Below are 15,445 nucleotides of genomic sequence, written 5' to 3'. Positions count from 1 at the left end.
CCTGTCACCACAGGCAGTTTTCTAACAGCATCTGGTTCATCTTCCCTTGCCTGCTGCAGGTCACCTGACCCGTGGATGGAGAGAGGTGCGTCCTTTGGTGAGTGGGAAAGGAACCTCTGACGTTCCTGACGTTTAAGAATTGTGGAGCAAGCTGCAAGCGTGACCTGCTGCAGTAGAGTGTAGAGTGCCAGCCTGGTAGGCTGAAAGAAAGTCCATTTCAATGTCTGCTGCTGCAGCAGCAGCAGCAGCAGCAGCAAAGGGGTCGCGAGTTATTTTTTAATTCTCTGTCTAAGAGCTCTTCAAGACAGAAAAGCCAGCTTTGCAGAAAGAAGGTTGCTGGCTGATTCTAGCCAGGGTGGAGTATCACATTCAGAACAATATGCAGTGCCATCTCATTAGCCTATTTTGGTTTAGTTCTAATGACTTAGAGTCCCATTTCCATCAAAGTTTATGAGTTCTTTGTACAGCTGGGTATAGAGCTGAATAGAAATCAGGTTTTAAACGGCAGGTTGCTCCCTGTCCCTCATGCTGCTGTCTGTCCACAGAGCACAGAATCATCAGCACCTCCTCTGACTCCCTCTGGTCCAGAGGAAGAAGCTAGAGTGGAGGAAAATAACGGCAAATGTCCAGCTGTTGTCACACCACTGCCTGAACAGTCCAAAACAGTAAGTGCCAGCTTTGGTTGGCACAGTCTTTGGTGCAATGCAGAGCTGCAAGTTCCTGGTCAGACAGCATTTGCCGATAGTGGCTGAAGACACTGAGGGCTGGAGTTGTGCCATGACATAACGCTTCCCCCCAGCCACTGACATCCAGAAGAAGGGTTTTGAACTTTCACCTTTGGGCGTCAGATTCTTGGGATTCAGAGAGGGCCCATGAATCTCTCTTGGTATCAGATCAGAAGTAGTGTTTTGTCTGTAAATGCTGCCAGTGTAAAAGTGAGCAGCTCTGTGCACAGTGTGCAGGGTCCCCATCACCAGTGGAGAGAGCGGTCGAAAGACACAGGTCACAGCCTTGCAGGATGCATAGGTGACAGTGTCCCCTGGAGAGACTTGCCCCTCCCCACTGAGTATCTGTGGAGCTAAATGAACAGCTCAGACACAGCTGGGTATAGGGCTGGGTATGTAAATGAGGTCATAAGTGATAGGTTATTCCCTGTCCCTTATGCTACTGTCTGTCTACAGAAAAAAGAAATGGCATTAGAACCTCTGATGGCTCCCCCTCTTCCTGAAGAAGAGACCGAAGAAGAGGCTAAAGATGTGGAAGATACAAAGGAGCCACCAGAAGCAGCTGAGTATGGGAGAAGGGTTATAAAGGACAGGTCAATCCCAGCCTTTCACGCTGCTGTCTTTCCACCAAGCAGAAAACCAGCATTTGAATCTTCTCTGGTTCCACGTGTTCCTGAAGGAAAGGTTGAAGAGGAGGAATATGAGGACAACTCTCCACCTGTTGTCAGACCATGGCATGAATATTCCAAGCCGGTAAGTGCCAGCTTAGGTTAGCACAGTCCTTGGCGCAACGCAGAACTGCAAGTTTCTGGTCAGACAGCGCTTGCTGTTCATGGCTTGAAGGCACTGAGAGCTGAAGTTGTGCCATAACATAACGCTTCACTTTACTGCTGTAGAAGTGTGCAGCTCTGTGTGCAGTGTGCAGGGTCCCCATCACCAGCAGTAGAGTGGCCCAAAGACACAGGTCACAGCCTTGCAGGATACGCAGGAGACATTGTTCCCTGGAGGGACCTCCTGCCCCTCTCCACAGAACATCCAAGTCACCACTGGTACAATTTAGACTACACTCTTAACTTTGACATGACCCAGGTTTGGTGAGAAGAATCCTACACAGCTCTGCATCATAGAGAGAAGGTCGGGCTCTGAAGGGCTGGAACGCAGCTCCTAGCAGCTGCTCCCTAAAGCCTGAAATACTGAGGGGAAATCAGTTGAACTGACCAGAAAAGGCAAATGCCCCCTGCTTCTATTCAGACACTTACCTTCCAACTCCAGAGTCGTTTTGTTACCCATGTAAAGACCCCCTCATCACAGCTTTTGCCTTCAGGTGAGCTGTGTCTCTGCTTGCTGCTTCTCCTAGATCTCTGGAGCTGTCTTCCCTACTCCTTATTGCTTGTTTGTGCTCTTTCCCTGCCCGCTTCTTGCAGGACCTGGTAGAAGAGCTTTTGGCCAGTCAGGACTCCTCAGCCCAGGTGAAAAAGGTGGAGCGGCAGGAGAGGATGCACAGAGGGCACAGTGTCTGGGAGCTCCTGTGAGTGTTAAGCTTTCTCACTTTCTCTGGGCAGGGGTGGGCAGTGCTGCACTTTGAGAGGCCCATCGTCAAAGAGTTAATTTTGCACGCTCATCATTTGTAGCACAGAACAGAGAAGGGAGCACGTGGGCAGGTCTGGCTACCTCCTGACACACAGCACAGCTGCCTCCTTGTACTTGCTCTATGAACCGTCCAAAAAATCATTCCATACAGGACCAGAGTGGCTGGGAGCAGGCAAAGGCTGAAACAAGAGAGATTCAGACTGGGTTAGGGAGAGCAAAGAATTGAAGCATGAAGCAGGTGGCTCAGAGAGGCTGTGCAGGTTCCAAGCCTGGACATTTGGAAGATCCAACCACAGAGAGCCTTGAGCAACCTGTTGGGATCCCATAGCTGACCCCAAGTGCCGTGAGCTGAAGATTGGGCTAGAGGCCTCCTGGGGTCCCTGCCAGCTTGAGTCATCCCGTCATCCTCCGATTGTTGGATTGGAAATTCATACATATCTCCTGCCCACAGACATTGAGGGCTCTTTTGTCATTTCACTGCTGAAGGCAAGAGTCATTGTGGGAATACTAACCTGGCCTTACCAAGTCTGTCTTCCCCAAAGAAGACCTTTGAGAAGTCTTGTGTCCAATGTAGCAAAAAGGAGCAGGCAGAAAGCCATTAAGTTGAGAATACCTGAGCTCTTTTGGAAATGGTGTGTGATTTCCGGAAGCTTGTTTTACTTTCTCAATGTCAGTGACAAAGAGGGATGCAGCTCTAGTCAGGAAATCCTTTAGGTGGAACTAGAAGGTTGTTGGAAATCACTCAGACTGCCACATCTGGGACGGTGCGTAGTCTTGGTTTTGGAAATTAGACTGTTTTGCTATTTAAAAGCTTGTTTGTCTTTCCCCTTCTCATAGACTGAAAGGCTTAGCTGCCCTTGAGAGGAAGCACTCCCTATTACAGAGGGAGTTGGGAGTTGTGAGAGAGACACTGGAGCAACCACAACTTCAGAGGGATCTGCTGAGAGACAGAGGAGAGAAAGAGGAGTTTGGCCTGGAACTGCAGAAGGTATGGTCACCTTCTTCCTAGGCAGCACTTGTGGGAGAGGATGTTGTGGTAGCAAGACCACTGCAGATGGATGGTGTTTGGGGCAGTAGAAGATGGGGACAATGTTGTTCTCCTTCTTGGAAAATGGTGATCCAACTACACAGGCTCCCTGGGGTGCTTAGTGTCCACAAGCTTATTGGGAGCACTGAGCTGAGAGTATGTCAGAGACACACATTGGGGTGTGGAGTTGCTGCTTGAAGCCAGGGATTTTGCTGCCTTTGTTGTCATGCTGTTCTTTGATCCCCTCAGGCGGAGCAGTCAGTAGTGGAGCTGACAGGGGCTCAGAGTCAGCTGAGCGCAGAAATAGCAGATCTCCACCTTGCAGCAGTGAAGATGGGCGGCATCGGTGGGGCTCTTGCACTGCGTTGTGTGCACCTGCACCAGCGTGTGCTGCAGGTGAGCAGAGCTGCCAAGGGACTTTCCAGTTGTTTGTCTGCAACTGCTTCTTCTCCTCAGACCTCTTGCCTTCCGGCAGCATGACTGACTGACTATGGCAACATTCCTTTTTTTGTGAGAGCCAAACGTTCTTCATGGTAAATCTTCCTGTATTTGGTTTTCTCCGTCCTTCCAAGTGTAGCTGGAGCAAGAGAGGGAAGTTCCATCAGCTGAAGCGGACAAGACGGAGAGTACAAAGATCCCCATGGCAAAGAAGATGAACTTGTGTGAAAGAGGAAATGAAGGGATCTGTCCAAAGAAGACCTACTTGGAGAGGCTGCTGGAGGAGGCAGAGGAGAAACAGGAGGAGCTGCGGGTGGATCTGCTGATCATGGCTGATGAGAAGGCAGAAATCCAAGAGCAACTCCAGAAAGCAGAGGAGAAACAGGAGGAGCTGCGGGCGGACTTGATCATCATGGCTAACGAGAAGGCAGAACTCCAAGAGCAACTCCGGGAAACAGAGGAGAAGCAGGAGGAGTTGCGGGTGGATCTGATGATAATGGCAGAGGAGAAGGCAGAAATGCAAGGGCAAGTCCATCAGGTGAGACCAAAAAGCTGGTGCATCCGGGTGGGCATCTGGCTGCTTGGCTCAGTGAAGCTGTATCTGTTGGACTGAGCAGTGCCTTTGTCAAAGGGCCACGTGGTAGTGCTGGAGGTCAGAAGACTTTCTTTACTCCTTTCTGCAGACCTGTGGATGGCTTGCAGAGCTGTTCAGCAATTCTCTGAGTCGTCCTCTGCTTCTACAGAGCCTTTCAGTGCACCTGTCAGTGTCGGCCTCCTTTTTGGCTTTTGATAAGCTGCAAAGAGAGGATTGTGTTGTGCATGAATCTGCGGGGGGCTACTCTTCGCATGTGTGGCAAAAGAGACTCTGTAGTTCTGACACCTGTTTCCAAGGCAGAAAACGGGGCTGCCTGTCTCTGCCGATCATTTTTGTTGTGAAGTCTGCAACTTTGCATACTCCCTTTGCTTGAGCCTAGAGAGAGGGACAAAGCTGCAAGTCTGTGGCTGCTGTCTTGTACTGCTAAGAACAGGAAGGACATCTTGAAGTTTTTGAAATTGTATTTTAAGACATACGTGCAACTTTGTGGCTGGAAAGCTGCCTGGGGAAAAAGGACCTGGGGGTACTGGTCAGCAGCTGTCTGAACATGAGGCAGCGTGTGCCCAGGTAGCCAAGAAGGCTAAGGGCATCCTGGCTTGAATCAGCAGTAGTGTGGGAGTGGGACCAGGGCAGTGATTGTCCCTGTGTACTGGGCACCGGTGATGCCACACCTCGAGTGCTGTGTTCATTTTGGGCCCCTCATGACCAGAAAGACGTTGAGGTGCTGGAGTGTGTCCAGAGAAGGGTGTTCAGCCTGGAGAAAAGGAGGCTCAGGGGAGACCTTCAGCCAGACTACAATAAATCACTTAGTGCTCACTTAGGGCTCACCACACGGGCCGTTTTCCTGCCAAGCACACCCTCATTGCGTGCAACTGCTTTACACACTGAAGTAGGTGACACTTTCATCTTTTTTGACTGTTTTTTTTTCCCAGAAGGAGAAGCCCTTCTTATCATCACTTTCTTTAGCAAGCAAAGTTGCTTTTGCTCAACCTTTCTGGCAAATTTCTGGCACCAAAATAGATTTTGATTGAATTTTAGTTTGCAAGGAGGCAGTTCTGGAAGATGCAGTAGTTTTGCATGAAAACACCTAGTTTTGGGGTAGGGACATTTGTCGTGAAGGAGTTCTTCTAGTGCCAGGAAAGCCCATAGGGCCTTACACATCCCTTTCCAGTTAGCCGTTCCTTTTGGCGGCCCAGGGGATTAGTCTGTGTTGTGTGCTGAGAATGGGAATTTGGCAGAAAATCAAGCCCCTTGTGTTCCAGCTGGTCCTGGGGATCAAAGGGGCTGGGTGCAGCTGGGCTTGATTCCTCTTTATAGCCAGTTTAACACTGTGAGTCGGGTCGAGTTCAAAAGAAGAACTTGCGCGAGCACAGAGGCACAAACACTGCAGTTACCAATCCAGTACTATAGGAGGGAGGCCCTCAGCAGCAAGGCCAGACACTCAAGAAATGCCACACCCTTCCTGTTAGCCACCTAAGAGTTTGTTGGAGATTCAGTCCCGCATGGACCATGTATATGCTGCCAGTCTCACTTAGGAATCTGTGCCTCCCACAACAGTAGCAGCACAGTGCTTTGGGAATGCATGAGCCCATCAGTCTTTCAGTCTTGCCACACAAATGTTGTACGGGACGTTTAAACCTGCCTTCTCTTCGTTTCTGTGCAGGTCCTGCTAGAAAAGGAGCGTGAGAACACTAATTTATTATGCATGCTCCTGCAGACTCGGGAAGAGCTATTGCAAACACGGCAGCAGCTAGAGCAGCTCAGGCAGGAGGTGGGAGAGCGTCGAGAGAATGGGCAGCTACACCTGACTAGCCAGGTAACAGAGTGAGGGGCAGTAACAAGGGTATAAAACGTAGGTCTTGGGACTGAGGAGGCAAGGGCTGCTGCAAGCACTGAGAGCATAGAGCCTGGCAGGCTCTGGAGATCAGCACCAGGAAGCAAGGGTTAAAATGGAAGCAGAGCAGGGCTGGTCCCTTGGCCTGTTGGCCAGCAATCATCCCAATGGATTTCTGCTGGCTTGTTACTGCTAGCCTTGTTTTTTGAGGTGTTTTTTTCCAGTCAACAGAGTGACCCACCTAGAATTTGAAACCAGCTTGCCTGTATCCATTGTGAATCTGGACCTCACGATGGGGTGAAATTGCAAGTTGGTGTTTCCCTTTCCTCCCAGTCTCTGCTATGGCTGACAATGACAAGCTGTGGTCTCTGACTGCTTTGTTCTGTTTGACTCGAGGTGGAAGAGTCGACATCTCAGCCAGCAGAGATGTCCAAAGACCCTGAGTTTAGCTCAGTTCGCTAGAGCACAATGTCAATGAGGCCAGGGTTGTGGGTTTGGGGGCCGTAGGGGCCATTCACTTATGCACTGGACGTGATGATCCATGTGGGTCCCTTCCAACCCAGAATATTTTGTGAGTCCCAGCAACAGATTGGCTCCAAAGCTGAGCACGATCTGAATGAGGCATGGGAACTGTTAAGTCAGAATGTGCTGGAGGTTGACCAATTGCATAAGACTGTGCAGGAAAAGATGAGTCAGTGGGAGGGAGCAGCACATCAGAACAAGGAGCTGCAAGTGTGTCTGCAGTCCTTGGGGGAGGGAAAGGAGTCTCTCGGAAGAAATGGAGCAGTCATTGTTGCAGTCATTTTTCAGAAAAATCTGTGAAATTGTAACACGAAACTGGCCATGACCTTGTGTAAAATCAGCCTCTTAGTTTTGTCCATTCAGTTTGAGAAGTGGACATCAAAAAATCCCCAACCAGTTAAGAGCATCTTCCTAAGGGCTTGCATTTGAAATGTCATCTCGAGGCATCTCTGCCGCAGACTCTGACACAAACTCATTTCTCGTTGCAGATCTACACAGGTTCTGCCATTGAAGCTGCTGCTGCTGCAGCAGCACTGCCTGAAGAAGCCTCCGCTCCCCATCCTGAAAACTCAGGCACAGACAGTTTGTCCAGCAGCACAGACTGGGAGCCAGAGATGACAGAGGAGGAGAGCCTAAAGCAACTGAGTATGTCTGGTGTATTTCTTGTCCCATGGAGCAGTATATTGCAGGCAGGTCTCAGTACGAGCTGTACCAAAGGCTCCTCCTCAGCTGAGTGTCACAGAGGCTCTTACACCTCCCCACAGAAACTGTTGTTGTGCTTTAAGGCAGTCAGAGAGCACTTGGGGTGTTCCTCCTGCCCCTGAGGGCAGCTCAGACTGGGTTGAGTTTGCCTGAGCTTCCCTCTAGGCTGAAGGCAAAAGCAGGGATTGTTCCCGGGTGAGCGAATGACCTAAGGAAGTCCTGTGTGCGCGAGGCCAAACGGAACAGAATAGTTGGCTTCCTAAATTCTCTTTAGACTCCTGAGAGGAGTCCCTTCAGTTGGGAAAAAAAGTGGGTTAATCTGCACCTCCTGGGGTCTGGTCACAAAGCCAAGAAGGTCTCAATGGGGTAATGGCTTGTAATGGGGCTCAGACTAGCTGTGGCCTTACCAGCCCTTTGATTGTACCTGCCCGGCGACTGCTGGCTGGTGTGAGTGCAGAGGCTGGAGCCTTCCTTAGCTCTGAGATTTCAGCTGCTGCCCCACTGCTGCAGCGTGGAGCTGCTGGAAGGCGGCAGCCCCTGGTCTGGGCTGGCTTCTACCTGGACTTGGGAAAGGATCAGCATCTCATTGGGGCAGCTGTCTGTGTCAGGCCAGCGCCTGAGGAGCACTTCTGCCCTTGGGACCCATCCCTGCTGTTCTTTAAAACATAAAGGCATTCTTTTGGCCAACTGCTGAAAGGTGGAGAAGATGCCCTCCTCTCCTGAAAAACACTTTGCAACATTCTTTCTGTTCTGCAATTGCATCTGTTCATAACAATTCATGCCAGATGCCAAGGTGCATTTAATCTTTGGCAGTATTAAACCTTTTGCCGAATCCCCCACAGTGTTCATTCCCGAGAAAAGAAAGGTTCTGTTGTTCCGGCTGTCTCCGGCTTATAGATGACAAACACTTGCCTTGGTACCTGTTCTCTTCTGATCTCTGTCTGCTCTGACTATATCTCCCTGTGCTTACTTTCTTGTCAAGGTAACCCTTCAAGGGACTGTAGAAAATCAGACTTTTTGCAGGGCATCTCTGGTACGGAGCTGCCTGTCTTGTTGTTGTTGTTGTTGTTGTTGTTGTTGTTGTTGTTACCCAACTGACCACAAAGGGCTCCCAGCCCCCTCCAGACAGTGGGGCTGCATTTTGGATCTGCTGGAAGTTGGTTTTGATGCTGTTTTGAATTAAGCATCTTGCATTTTGTTTCTTTCAGGGGGCACTGTGAGCATCGGAAATCCAATGAAGAAATACACTGGATGGGAAAACATTGGCCAAGGGTGAGTGGACCCACAGTTACTTCTACCAAACCATGGGCCAGGTATTTTGCTGGTGTAATATCAAGCACGAAGTCAGGCAGGCTCCGAGAATGTTCAGACACTGGGTTCAATCTGTCCCATCTCTCAGTGCGGGTCAGAATTAATAACTGTGGCTTGAAGGCATCGTCAAAGATAACTCCCTGCTGGCAATGTCTTGCCGGTAGCAAGGAGCAGAATGTGCAAGACCTCCTGTCCCTCAAGTGTGTGGCACCTATTTGCCTGTTTTCTTAGGAGAAATCCTTTTTGTATGTCTCAAAATAATACGGCCATGCTAATGAAAGGAGAAGAAACTTTATTGCCCAAAAGAGCAACTTAGCACGTGATAGCTGTCAGATAACAGTTCTCAGTAATACTTCTTTCTCATATTTTGCTGAAAACAGTATTCAAGGGTCAGGATTATGATCACATAGTTTAGAAACTGAAACCAGGATGAAAGAATGAACTCTCTTTTCTACTTGAGGCAATAAATCCCCCAAATGCAGGAATGTACAGATAACCAACGCACTTGAGAGGAAAATGCATCATCTGCCCAATAGCAGACTTCTTGTGGATCCTGCAGTTTTTAGGGGTTTATGGAAAATAATCACCCTTTTTTAAACCCAGCTTTGCTTAGTGAATGTCAGGAGGCAAGAGCCAAAGAAATTACCTCCAAAGGAGAGTCCTTCAGGTGCCCGGTGTACCTAAAAAAAGCTGCTACCAAGGGCTCTTGACACAGAAGGAAGCTGCCTAAGGATCCTCTGTTTTGAGTCCTTCTCCACTTGTGTGTGGAACAATGGTGCTTTAACCCATTCTAGCTGTACCATCTCACAGGATGGCTGGAGACTGGTTTCCTTGCATGCTGGAGAAAGCTATGTCTAGATCCTTTCCTCAAACAGCTGTCGCATGTGTTCAGGCTTCTCAGAATGACAGTGTGATGTTGCCTGAGTTTGGCACATAGATTCAAAAGAGTAGAGTGAGAAGGCCCAACAGGACTGTACGTAGCCTGGGAAAAAAACACCTACACGGACAGACACAGAAAGGAGAAAGGGAAGGAAAACCCCCAGATCATTTAGGTGTGGATTTGAGATTGGCACCAGCCCTCTTTCTTCCTGTTGGACCTAAGTTTTTTCTCTTGGAGACCTTGCATGGCAGAGGGCTGTTGTGCTGCTGGCTGAAGAGTAGATGAAGCCAGGTGTTTTATAAACATTCCAGGCAGCAGAGATGTCCTGTCTGGGCTGGCTTCCGCTCCTAGGGACTAAAGTGTTTCTCCTTTCTTTGCTGCTGTTCTGTTTCTAGGGGTTTTGGAACCGTTTATAAAGCCCTCGACACTGCCACAGGAGGACAGGTGAGTGTCAACAACCCCCACTGACTCTGCAGCTCTCCAGTTCTTTCCTCTCTGGTGTGAGCTGTGGCTGGAGCTTTGGGTCGCTGGTAGATCTTTGCTGTAAAGGCAAAAGAAGCGCAGACTAGTGTCAGCCTGCCAAATGCACTTGTGACAGACTTCGTCCTTATGAACTACTAGGAAGAATGCAAGGAGGGCAGTGGCATCTTTCAGAGAAGGACGCTCTGGCTCAGTCTTAATTGCTAAATAGGCATTGACCAGCCGATGGCGACTGCCATCACTGAGGCCCAATTTCTCCTAATCCCAGCTTCAGACACAGATAGGATTTAGCATTTTTTTCCATCGATTTTCATCACCAAAGTGCAATGCAACAGCTAATGAAAGAGATATCATGTTTGGAACACAGTTATGTGTTTCGGACCTAGTGAAGCTGGTTGACGCAAGCTTGAGACTAAGGAGACGTTTATCAAGAGCAAAGATCTCTCCTAAGCAAAATGTCTGTGGTCATGTCTCCTGTGACTGGGAACCAAGGGAGCAGGGAAATAGGCTGTTGCAATGTCAGTTCCTGAGTACTCTGATGTCAAACCCCAAGGCAGTTTGGCACAGCTCGGCTGCGTCATTCCAAAATCGTGCGCTCCGTGTTTGTTGCAGTCTCGTGCAACAGACTGCTCCAGTCAATGATTTCCAATGCCATTTTAGGTGGCCATAAAGAAAATCAATCTCCTACAACAGAGCACCAGGGAACTGTTGAAAGAGATCCGGATCATGAGGGACAAGAAGAACCCCAATATTGTTACCTATTTAGACAGGTAAGTAGTTCTGGTATTATCATGTGAGTGTTCATTCACCTGCTTGCAAGGCAAAGACTAAAAAGACCTTTATTCCCGGTCAGAAAATTTATACAATGTATGGGAGGACATTGTGTTTTTTCTGTATTAGTCTTTCCTGGCACACATAGTTTGAAGAGTGTTTTCCAAAACCTGGATCAACCCTCTCTTACTAACTCAACAGCCTGTAAGTTCACTCTCTCCACACTGTTTTGTTGTTTTGGGCTTTGATCTGTTTCAGGTGTCTTATGATATACATGCTGATAAACCATCCTAGAAATGATTTCCCTTGGACTGTTGCCACTATTTTCCATTGCTGTGGGTGCCAAAACCTGGGTTCTTATTTCCGGAAACACATAATTTGCCAGTTTAAAATTTGATTTTCCTTTTGGTGAATGCACTTTATGCAAGGTTTTCCAAAGGGTTGACCAAATTCTGTCCTCAGTGGTGCACACACTGCTTGCCTGACAAAAGTTGTGTCTCCTTGTTCCTGGAGTTCATGGTGGAAGTTATGTGTTAAAATGATGACCCAGCTGATGGGATGTGACCCGGTTCCAGATTTATATTTGCCGTTACTAAACTGCCTTTTTCCTTTGCTTACCATTTAAGGGTGTGCCTTTCTCACTTAGGCTGCACAGACTGCAAGCACTGCACAGCCTAGATGGAATGTGTCTCCATTTTAATCTGTCTTCATTTGGAAGTGGCCTGGAAAGCAAACTCAGCTGTGGTCTTTTCCGCAAGCCAATTTAGCTGTGCACATGCATCTCCACGCCCCTGTTTTCTTCTTTCAGCTACCTTGTCAATACGGAACTCTGGCTGGTGATGGAGTACATGGACGGACACTCTTTGACTGATGTCATTAGCGAGACCAGGATGGGTGAAGAACAGATAGCAGCTGTGTGTAGGGAGGTAAGGGATCCCTCCGGTGCTTCTGATGGCTTGGGCAGGATTGTCTTTTGAGACAGGTGGTAAGAGCAGGAGTGATTTCATACTCAGAGCTTTGTTTCTGTGTTGCTGTTATGACATGGAGAAGAAAGAACATCTGAAATGAACTGCCTGCCAGTGTGCCTGCACTTAACGCTACTCTGTTCTCTGTGTCACATTTTCTGTTATGATCCTGTTGATACATTGTGATACATTGTCTCTCTCTTTTTTCCTTTTATTTGCTGTTCTTCATTTTGCCTCTCTAAACGTCTGCCTGGAGCCTGTCTGCACTGCCTTCCTTGCCTGTAAAAGCAAACATGCTGGTGGCAGAATGTTAAACTAATGGCAAAGAAAAATAGAGACTCATTTTTCACAGTCCTCAGCTTACAAAGATACCATTGCACCCAAAATGGCGTTTGCTTCTGAAAACTGACTAATGAGCTACTTCCAAGTCTGCTGTGCAGGCCAGCAATAATATCTTTGTCATGCAGCCACCTGCTCAAAAGAGATCCACTTCCTATCATTTTTGGCAAACTCCCATTTGTCCTCTGGATGGAGAGAGCACATGCACTGCAGCAGCAGTCATTCTGGCTGGGTTTGCAGCGCACAGTCTGTAACAGCAATTGCCTTTTCTATTTCAAAAGCTCATATGCCTCGACTTAGAAAGATATTGCTCTACTAGGGTTGGAGCAACAAGCTCTTCCTCAGGACAATACCATGTTGTGCCATTCCTGACCATTCTGCCAGGAGTTAAATCTTTGAGAGCAGTTTCCTTTCTTGTGTGACAAAATCAGATCACTAATTTTTACCCTCCTGTTTCTTTTTTCTCCCTCAGTGCCTGCAAGGATTGGCTTTCCTTCACGCCAACCAGGTGATCCACAGAGACATCAAAAGTGACAACATACTCCTGGGCCTGGATGGCTCTGTCAAGCTGGGTAGGTATTCTTGGTCAGCTGCAGCATTTCCAGGATGTGCTGTGAGGGCTGCTTTTGAGGTACTGCCAGTTCTCCAGAAGTGGTGCTTGTGGGAGTGCAGGGACCCCTGCTGCCAGCTGAGAGTACAATTCTCAGTCTTAGACTGGGGAATCCTTTTGCCTGGTTTCCTGACTGAAGCTGGCTTTAACAGTGTTTGTTTTTCTCCTCAGCTGATTTTGGCCTCTGTGCTCAGCTCACCGCTGAGCAGAGTAAACGGAGCTCGATGGTCGGGACTGTTCAATGGATGGCACCAGAGGTTGTGAGATGCCAACCATACGGCCCCAAAGCGGACATCTGGTCACTTGGCATCGTAGGAATAGAAATGGTGGAAGGAGAACCTCCTTACTTTCAAGAAACTGCTTTCATGGTAAGGCGCTACCAGCACCTCGCAGCTACCAGCGTCTTTCTATTCTGTCCCATGTTCTGTCGCCCATGAGACAAAATCCCATTCCCACCAGCCTGAACCAGTTCCAGCAAGATCCACTTCTAAAAATGTCTGTGGAGCACATCATCATCTGCTGTACCTTTGGTTCCATCCATGGGAGAACATCAGAAGAGAAGTGGCACGTAGCCAGTTCAGAATGGGCCATCTTGGCCTTCAGCAATGCTTGGAATTTCACATGTTATTTTTGAACTCTGTCTCTGAATGACAAGAATTTCTCAGTGGCAAGTTCAGAGGTGTGATCAATACCCTCTGAGATGCAGGTTGAATCATAGAATCGTAGAATAAGCTGAGCTGGAAGAGACCCATCAGGATCATTGAGTCCAACTCCTGGCCCTGCACCGGACACCCCAGGAATCACACCATGTGCCTTGGAGTATTGTCCAAACACTTCTTTAACTCTGTCAGGGCTGGTGCTGTGAGCACTTCCCTGGGGAGCCTGTTCCAGCACCCGACCACCCTCTGGGTGAAAATCTTTTTCTAATATCCAACTCAAACCTCTGCCGACTCAGCTTCATGCCGTTTCCTTGAGTCCTGTCACTGGTCACCAGAGAGAAGAGCTGCGGCTGCATTTGGGTTTTTTTGTGCTGGTAGAGAAAGTTCATCTCTAACCCTCCGCCAGGGAAGAAACTGCCAGTGGAGACTGAAGCTTAAAAAGTGGTGTCTAGGTGAGCAGCTATGGAGCTGGAAGAAACAGGTGGAGCCTTGTGTTTCCTTTTTCTTCAGGCTCGCCACCTGATAGCCACACGAGGGACACCAAAGCTGCAGAACTCCTGGCTACACTCCTTCCTCTTGCGTCACTTTCTGGACTGCTGCCTGCAGACAGACGAGGACAAGCGAGACTCTGCCGAGGAACTCCTGCAGGTAAAGTGCGGATCAGCTGCGGGCAAAACAGCTGCCTGATGTCAGGGTTTGCTCCTCAGGTAAACTCTGAGGCACCAGGTGGCTTCCCTCTTATCAGTCTCCAGTCTTGGTGCTTTTCAAATGAAAACTAAGGAGGATCCTAGACCAGTTTGGGTTGGAAAGGACCTGTGAAAGTCATCTAGTCCAAACCCCCTACCATAAGCAAGGACACCTTCAAGTAGATCAGGTTGCTACCAGCCCTCCTCTGACCTGACCTTGAATGTTTCCAGAGACGGGGCACCTACAGAAACTCTGTGCCAGTGTTTCACCACCTTCCTCATAAAAAATTTCTTCCTTAGACCCAATTGGAATCAACCCCCTTTTAGTTTAAAACCATTTCCCCAGGGCAACTGGCCCTGCTAAAAACTGTGTCCCCATCTTTCTTATAAGCCCCTATGCAGTATTGAAAGGTGGTCATAAGGTCTCCTCAGGGCCTGCTCTTCTCCAGGTTGAACATGCCCAGCTCTCTCGGCCTTTCCTCACGGCTGTTTTGTACTTTGGTGGTGTGTTCAGTTTTATCTGATTCTGTGGAAGTAGAAGGATGTTGGGTACGGAGTCCTGAAATGGCAGTGAAGGAACCCAATGAAACCAGTGCCAGCCAAGCAGTCAGAGATTTGGCTGTGGGAAGGAAGGGGCTGTGGGGGGCTCACTGTGAGCCTCAGAGGAGCCCCAGCTTGTCCCTGCTGCCCAGCTCTTAGAGGTTTCTGCCACCAAGCCCCACTTGTAGAGGTTTCTGACGCCAAAACAGGGACAGCTGAGCAGGACTTGTCCCAGTCCCATTTGCTGCCTGGCACAGTTGAGTAGATGAGAACTGCTGCAGGGTTACCACCATGTTGTGTGGCATATAGGGAGGTGCAGAATGTGCCTCTTGGCTGTCCCTGCTGGGAAGAAAGATGCCAGCCAGCACAGGAGGGGCAGGGGATGGAAAGGTAGACACCGTTTTCCCTGCAAAGCAGAGCTGGGTTCGTCAGTGCTCCGCCATGACTTGGTGCTGAAAACCTGGGCCTCAGTGGTCTTCAGAAGAACACATGGGCCTAAATCCTACTGGGATCAGCATTTCTTAGAGGTGTTGGAGTTTTCTGAGGAAAGGAACTAAGCCCTGGGACAGCAAGCAGTATTCCCACAGTGCTGTCAGGGCAAAAATCCCAGCAAGCTGAAGACATCCCGATGAACAGATTAGGGGGGTTATGGTCCCTGTTTGCCTGGGAAGGCAAGGTCCTGAACATGAAGATGGAGGTGCAGATGGTCCCCTCAGTTCCATTTCTCTGTATTTCTGGGAGTCAGAGCAATCCTGCTTGAGCCTGTGAGGA

General features: G+C 48.9%; 1 protein-coding gene across 1 annotated transcript in view; it reads left to right on the top strand.

Annotated features, from left to right (window-relative positions):
• The window catches only part of LOC113961176 (serine/threonine-protein kinase PAK 3-like), a 36,688-nt gene that overhangs the window by 16,063 nt on the left and 5,180 nt on the right, over positions 1–15,445 (top strand). The window contains exons 3-12 of the mRNA XM_027671272.1: positions 546–665; positions 1,182–1,478; positions 7,220–7,376; positions 8,642–8,705; positions 10,020–10,068; positions 10,765–10,874; positions 11,684–11,801; positions 12,652–12,751; positions 12,961–13,157; positions 13,959–14,096. Coding sequence (XP_027527073.1) covers positions 546–665; positions 1,182–1,478; positions 7,220–7,376; positions 8,642–8,705; positions 10,020–10,068; positions 10,765–10,874; positions 11,684–11,801; positions 12,652–12,751; positions 12,961–13,157; positions 13,959–14,096 — 1,350 coding nt within the window. The remainder of the gene's footprint in view (positions 1–545; positions 666–1,181; positions 1,479–7,219; positions 7,377–8,641; positions 8,706–10,019; positions 10,069–10,764; positions 10,875–11,683; positions 11,802–12,651; positions 12,752–12,960; positions 13,158–13,958; positions 14,097–15,445) is intronic.

Source organism: Neopelma chrysocephalum, unplaced genomic scaffold (assembly GCF_003984885.1).
Source record: "Neopelma chrysocephalum unplaced genomic scaffold, ASM398488v2 Primary Assembly neopelma1_97065, whole genome shotgun sequence".
Taxonomy (NCBI): domain Eukaryota; kingdom Metazoa; phylum Chordata; class Aves; order Passeriformes; family Pipridae; genus Neopelma; species Neopelma chrysocephalum.
The sequence above is the reverse complement of the archived record's forward strand: the minus strand, read 5'-3'. Positions and strand labels throughout refer to the sequence as shown.